This window comes from Trifolium pratense, linkage group LG5 (assembly GCF_020283565.1).
Source record: "Trifolium pratense cultivar HEN17-A07 linkage group LG5, ARS_RC_1.1, whole genome shotgun sequence".
Taxonomy (NCBI): Eukaryota; Viridiplantae; Streptophyta; class Magnoliopsida; order Fabales; family Fabaceae; genus Trifolium; species Trifolium pratense.
This window is the reverse complement of record NC_060063.1, coordinates 57,519,572-57,526,979: the sequence shown is the minus strand read 5'-3', so window position 1 is coordinate 57,526,979 and position 7,408 is coordinate 57,519,572. Positions and strand designations below refer to the sequence as shown.

The following is a 7,408-nucleotide window of genomic DNA, read 5'->3' as shown; positions in this document are numbered from 1 at the left end:
AATGTTCAGCAAGAAGAGATGCATAAATTATGCTTGTGAAGGTAAAAATTTGAGAACATGTAATACCACATGTTTATCAGTTATTAGGTCATCAAACAAATGACATTTCTTTTTTTGGTGAAACTCATGGGTGACATGTAATAATGGAAAAGTACCAATAAGCTTAACTTATAGACATTTATATTGCATGTCTCCTAAGTGTAATTTCAGTTGATAGTTATAAGATAAATTCTAGATTATTCACTTCTCCACACTTAAAGTGTGTGAGTCTAGCTATCAGACTACTTGACAAAACAAAATAAAAAGAACATTTTTATCGCACGATCATGAGACTTATAATAACGATGTATATTATATTCTAACAGTTAGAGACATAGTAGAGTACTCAAGAATATTATCCAAAATGATGAGAGTACTCAAGAGAAACTATATCCCAAATAATCAAGAGAGAATTACTCGTGAATGATTTATTTTTAAGCTTCTTTTTTAGGGAATTTATCATTAAACTTGATATATAATAGATAAGGGGTTTGCTAATTTTCGCCCACTCTCAATCCCAATGGTATCTATCACCTTTGTAGTACATGCGACAAAGATTCAAGAGTATACTCAAAGAGAGCATAAATGTTGGATGGCTAGAAAAGAAATTTGATCTCCATTTTGATTAATTTCTTTTTTGTTTAATAGTTTCCAAATCTGTATAAGGTACTTTATAAGATGAAAAATAAGTAAGAAATGGAGATATAGTGTCATATATGATATTCAATTCTTTTGATAGAAAACGAGATTCAAATGTGATGCAATTTTCATTAATAAATGTCTGTGAATCAAGTAAACTTTGAATATCACTATAAACGGAGTTGAGTCGAGTGAAAGAGGCTAGACTCGCACAATATTGATAATTAAAGGTCGAATTTCAGCTCAGTGATGCACCCATATTTAGTAGTGAGTGGCTCAAGTAGAATTATGTTACTGATTTCCATGGGCAAGTTGGACTTCATGAACCCAACTTGGAGTCCCACATCAGAAGTAATGAACCCGGTGTGAGGGTTTATATAGGATTGGACAATCCTGTTTTGAGGTGAAGTTAGGTTCAATCCATATCAAATTACCTCCATGAATGGGAAAACAACACAAAAGAAAACCTTGTTTAACTCTATGCAACACACAAAATTCGAGTTTCTATGAAGCAAAAACATTAATTCATGAACAATTTATATCATAGCATAGTCCTCAACGAATAGATTTATTCTACACTGAAATTTCCAATCCTCTGATACAATAATTCAAGAAATTTTCCTATAGAGCTGGCCGAAATTTTCTTTTAAGTTTTGTTATACAAAAAGTGCAACCTTTCTTTCCCACAAGAGGGTAAATTAGAATAAAAAAATTCTTGGTATTTACATTTCAAGATAAACCAAACAGCTAAAACTTAGAAGAGTAAGAGGCAGTGTCACAAAAAACAGCCTTCATTCTGAACTCACCTTCAAAGCAAAATAAATAAATTATAAATTAGGCAAACCTGCATCAGAGACCCTTTAACCATAAGTTAAAGGATTTCGTGCAGTTTTGCCTTATAAATTACCTACTTGATGGCATATGAACGAGCACATACTGATTCAAGAACCTCAATGAATAATGAAGAAAAACTTGTCAATGCCTGAAATACTCCAGGCAAACCTGTCTGTAGATTGTTAAGTGTCATAGCTCTTGTAACCTCAATAGCCTTTGAATGTTTCATCTTTTCATCTTCGACTCGTCTTTGACAAGCTTCTAGTTCCAATTTTTTCTCAGCAAGAGGGTCTCTTGCATCCAAGCCTTGTCCAATATCATCCACAGAGTTTGGAATTATACCGATACCAACCATTGAATATGAGTTGTAAAACTTCTTTTCTATGTTACTTAAAGATGAAGATTTTTTCTCAAGTTCCTTGAAAGCAGTGTCAGTTTTCTTTTTAACCTTGAGTTCTTCACATTGCTTAACAGATATTACATGGACAACATTGATGAAGCTTTTGATTGCTTCTGAAGCAACTGTGTCTGGGACACGGTCGAGGGCAAGTTTCCATTCATCACAAAAGTGAAATGCATCAGATTGTTCAATTTTGTTGTTGTTTTTGTTGTCATTATTGACTGGAATAAGGTTCAGCTTAAACCAGCCATGTAGAGACAGAATAAAGTCTCTTTGAAATTTTATGATCCGGATAAAACTTGAGTTCCAAGCTGACAGAGCTGATTCAAGATCTCGAGTTGCTTGTTTGTGTGATTCAGATGTTGAGTGACCTTTCGATGATCGGTTCACAAGGCCGCAAACTTGCTGTACAATTTTGCTTTGTGTTTCATGGTACTGGTGCATTGATCTCCACATGCAAATGATTCTATTTTTGGCATGTCACAAACATAAGAGACAAACTGTGAGAGGCAACTCTAACTTTAACTCAGATTAAAATTATTAGGCAAGTAATTGTTTCATATATATATCTACCTTTATGGTTATCAAGTTATATTGAAATTTGAATTATAAGGGAATGATCAACTGCAACCAAGATGCTTTACCAATAAATATGCTACCATATTTATTTACAATTCTCTTACTTCATATAACTATTGTCAGATTGGCCTTAAGGGAAACAATTATATGCAAAATGGATGATAATATTTCTGTTTTTAACTCAATTTATAGCTCCTCTGAAACAGTTCAATGTATAGTAAGTAACTGTCAACAAATACACTGGTTTCCATAATACTGTATTATCATTGTGAATTCAACCTAACCGACTCCATTGGTAACAGTAAGTCATGTTTGCTCAAAAGGGGTGCATTTTGGCAGGTGCAGTAGCGGGCCAAGGTACATAGTACATAACTACGTACATAGTATCAGAATCGTGGTGTGTCACTGTTATTTTGGCAAAAGATGTGCACTTCGGTGCGGTGCCATCGTTCCAAACATGCAGCAGACCTCGTGTAACAGAAAAAATCAACTTCTAAGTACTCACTTACAACCATCTAGATCAGGACAGGACTTAGATCCTCTCCTTCCATACATTCTCTCCATCTCTCTCTTTCCACATTTTGTTTCTATCTCTCTCTAGGATCCATAAGAATTCTATTATATGCAAGTCAAGTCACAGATTGATTATATCTTATGGTAAGTTGGTAACACAGGAAGCAGTACATGCCATTAATCATTAACTCTCAAATTATTTGAATTTATAAACAAGTGACACATATGACCAAAAAACTGACAGAATAGGATTCATTTTCTCAAATACTTCATAATTTTGGTGGGCCAATGAAATTAAAGTGATTCATTTATGAATGTACGAATAGCAATTGAATATGTATCCATTGCCTTGGATTGAATGTAAAGCACCTTTGTCCTTAGTCCCTAGCTTTGTTGACTACTTACTGACTTTTCATACTTTGTCTTTGTGCAATTAACTGAAAACAGCAGACTAATAATAATAGCAGAATAGAGAGTAGAGACATACCCATGACAAAGTTGAACAAGCTGAGGAACAAGATCAGAGTCTCTAAGACCATCAATGGCAGCTGAGGTAGTAGACACAGCTTGTGATGTTACAATAATTAGTGACTGTAACCTTGTTATGGTTGCCTTGGTTTTGTTTATCTTTGCTTCATCATCTCCCTTCCATTCTTGACTCTGCATAGCTGACAATTTCTTTTCATGCTCAATCTTCACACATTCTCTAGCCTAATTATGCAATTAAGCAAAAGTCATTATTGCATCATTAGCTAAGAATATATATGCTAGAGAACTTCCTAATTCTAGTTCAGTAAACTTAGTATTTAAAAGATTACGACGCAATTGGGGGGCCAAAATTGCATTATAAAAATTGTTTGCTGACACATTAAACAATGCACCGAAAGTTACTTTGAAAAGTCAAGAAGATACTATCAATTTATCAGTACTATATCATGTTCCTCCACTAAAGTTCATACAAGACCAAATTTTGATTAAAATATAAGTACGAAAAATAAAAATTAATTCAATTTTTGAAAACTTACCTTCACTTCCTGGCAGAGTTTGTCTTCCCAAGCCAAAAGCCGGTCTAAAGTGGAGCTGAGGCTCTTGGGACCGCCCGGTCCTTCAAGTGAACCGGCATCAAACCGGTACTTAACAGCCAATGGCGGTTTCGAAGTCCAACACGAACTCACGTTGCTCAATAAATTACTCGAGTGATACACTATTTCTGCGTTTATTCAATTCAAAAACATCGATTCAAAAAAATAACACTCATTGTTATCTGAGTTTAATGAATATGCTTCGTCACTGAAAATTAATCTTACACTCTAGTATGTAACAAGTATAAGTACTAGAGTCATTTTACAGAATATGCAATTACTTTTGTTTTTGGGCTCAGCGGAATATGCAATTACTATTGGATGACAAATTGACAATGTAAAATAATTTTATTTTGTCGGTATCCTATTGTTTAGTGTTATTTTGCCACAAAATTTTGAAATCTAATTTCAACATCAAATGATATAGTAACAATTTATGAACATGTTAATTATTATTTTTAAGTGTTCAAATATAAATCCAAATTTAGTCAAAAAAAAAAAAAAAAATCCAAATGAAGTTCAATCTCTGCAAACTACTCATTCTAACCAAAACCCAGAAAATTTACAAAAATTCAACAATGCAGACAATTTAACTTTGTAAAATAACAAAAATGTAAAATTTCTATTTTACTATCCAATCTCTGCAAACTACACATTCTAACAAAAACCCCAAAAATTTACCAAATTTCAACAATGCAGAAAATTTCACTTTATTAAATGATAAAAATGTAAAACTTCAATTACCTTAGTATAAATAAATTTTGTCTTAAATTCAAATGAATTATTTGAATGAATTTCCCGCACTTTCCTATTAACCAAACACGCGCAAAAATAAAATCTTACTTTTCAATTGACTGAAACTCCGATCAAGTTGAGCCCTACTAATCTGTAGCATCTCCGATAACTCATCTCCGGCCACCGCCGCTTTCTCAAAATTCTCTCTAATCGCCTCAACAATCTCTTTCAAATCCTTATGCTTCATCATTACCTTTTCTTCTTTCACCTCGCCGATCTTCTCGTCTTTTCTCGCCGGAATATCACCGCCTGTAACCGACTCTGGTTTCGCCGATGATTTCAAACCGTCGATTTCTTCCTCCTTATCGGAAGAGCTCGTTGATCCGTAACAGTCTTCCCAATCACTACATCGAACCTCCTCTCGCTCCGTTTCCGATCGATCTGGATCTGGTTCCGGTTCTGGTTCCGGTTCGGATCTCTCGCTCTCGAAACCTTCGGCTTTGGAACGGTTCCGTTGATGCTGATTTTGAGAATAACCGTTTATAGTTTGGATTTTAAGTTTCTGAATATGATTTTTCGAGTGGAACATGTTATAGAAAGAGTCTGATTCTGAATCGGATCCATGAGCTTCAGATTTGTGATTCGGCGGATGACATCGCTGCCGGAAGTATTCGGAATTTGGTGGAGACGGAGGAGGATGAAAATTCTCCCAATTCCAAACGGAAGAGGTTTCGGAAGCTGTAGATTGAGCTTGATGTGCGGTTGGGAAGAACCAGTTCGGAAACTCGCTTCTCGGCGTTGAACAAACACTTGAATCGGAGAGAATGTGTGGAAGCTTAGGTGGAGGTTTCCGGCGACGAGTTTCCGAAATGTTAGGAAGTTTTGAGGTTGTTACGGTGGTTTCACGAGGAGGTGGTGGTGGTGGCTGCTGAGTTTTCTTGTTGACGAAAACGGCGGGGATGTCGTCGGAGACGGCGAGAGGTTCACCGGCGGCGAAGGTGCAGAGTGCAGAACCGGTAAGACGAAGAGAGTTACAGTAATCGGAGTGCGCCGCCGCTAGGTAATGGCGAGCATAAACTGCTTCCTTCATGAGACGGTGGCGCTCCTTGCACCGCCGTACCGTTTCTTCGTTGTCGAGTTTAGACGCCGCGCAACCCATATTTTGAGTTGGTATATTATACCGTATATTATACTCGTATTTCCACGTGTGCGTATAGTATAGTAATAATTAACAAAAATAAACATACATATATGAAGAAAAGGTTGGTTACTTTGTTGAATATGAAAATGTGAAGAATGAATGGGTTTGAGTTGAGGTAGCTCTTGAAGTGAAACAAGAACTTCAACAACTGAAAGTGTTAATCTAAAGTTGCTGCTACTGTGCTTTCATCAAGTTTTTGTTCCTAAGTGCTGGCCAGTTCATTTTTCTTGGATTCTGGACTAATATATTTTTACACTCCATACAGTAAAAAAAAAAAACTATAAAAAATTTGATAGGCTGAAGTGTAAGTTTGAATTTCAAATAGGGTATTCTTAATTCAAATTCTAATACTACATATAAAATATGATATTTATATCAACTAAATTATTTTCACCAAAACTCTTAGATTCAGTAGACAATTGATGTAGTTCTTTTTGTTTTTTTTTGTTTATAATAATAGCTTTGAGAGTACTAGTATTGGGTAAAGGGTAGTTTTTGTCTTTGTTTGTTGGAGTGTGGAAAAGGATTAGGATCATAGGGCATGGAATGAATTAGGATCATAGATAGATAAGTAGGGGTAGAGAAAATGGAAATCGGATCTTTTCATGCACTTTGTGTTCAACCGTCTCTTTTTTAATTTAGAGAGAGAAAAAGATGAGTTAATGACTTCGATGAGAACAAGATAAATAACATGAAAAAAATGACGGGAGAGATCGAAAGCAAGGAAAAATGATCCTATGAGCAATTTGTGAGGTCCCATTTGGTGAGCTTTTCGTTGAATATAGAGTTGTAAGCAACAAGTGTACAGTTTGTATGCATTGGATTGGAGTTTTTGCTTTGTTTTCAACTGCTGGCTTTCTATGATCTGTTTGGTATATTAGTAAAATAATCAAATTACAATGGTTTATAATCATATTTTTGGTCCAATAGTTTTGCTTGCATTATAATTAGTCCATATGCATACGATTACCACCTGCATCTATGAAGTCTTCAATTTCTTCCTTAAAAATTCAAGCCAATGATTCTTATCGTACAAAAGCAACTTTTACTGCTCATATTGGAATCCTATAAATCCTTATCCCAAAAGCTATTCCTAAGATGCAGTACACTTCCTGATTAATTTAACAGGATCATATTAGTAGGGTTAGGCATGAATATGAGATCCGACTTAAAACTGATATAACCGATAATACATTGAAGCATTCAGTCGGATACAGGTCAGGTCTCGAGTCAATAATTGCAAAAAATCGGGCTTGAGCAGTTCCATGCGGGCGGGTGTGGGTCTCTAAAATTTTATCTCTCCATAATCGAAACCAACCGAACAATCATTAAGATACAAATTAAGTTTTTCCTTCTCTCCCTCTCAATCTCATATACTCTTTGTTG

General features: G+C 35.2%; 1 protein-coding gene across 1 annotated transcript; it reads right to left on the bottom strand.

The window, feature by feature from the left end:
- Window positions 1-1,179: 1,179 nt before the first annotated feature.
- On the bottom strand, window positions 1,180-6,901 carry LOC123883417 (nitrate regulatory gene2 protein-like). The gene is made up of 4 exons (XM_045932212.1): window positions 4,930-6,901; window positions 4,030-4,214; window positions 3,492-3,715; window positions 1,180-2,378 (listed from the first exon to the last, which is right to left on the bottom strand). Exons 1-4 carry the CDS (start codon window positions 5,978-5,980, stop codon window positions 1,586-1,588), a joined length of 2,253 nt encoding a protein of 750 aa, XP_045788168.1. The 5' UTR covers window positions 5,981-6,901; the 3' UTR covers window positions 1,180-1,585.
- Between the last annotated feature and the right edge of the window lie 507 nt (window positions 6,902-7,408).

Bases quoted from the DNA above. Each gene is read 5' to 3' on its own strand.
- LOC123883417 (XM_045932212.1), bottom strand. From the start codon at position 5,980: ATGGGTTGCGCGGCGTCTAAACTCGACAACGAAGAAACGGTACGGCGG. The intron at 4,215-4,929 runs GTAAGATTTTAT...GAATAAACGCAG, and splicing joins GAGTTTCAGTCAATTGAAAA to AAATAGTGTATCACTCGAGT. The intron at 3,716-4,029 runs GTAAGTTTTCAA...TTGCATAATTAG, and splicing joins AACTCTGCCAGGAAGTGAAG to GCTAGAGAATGTGTGAAGAT.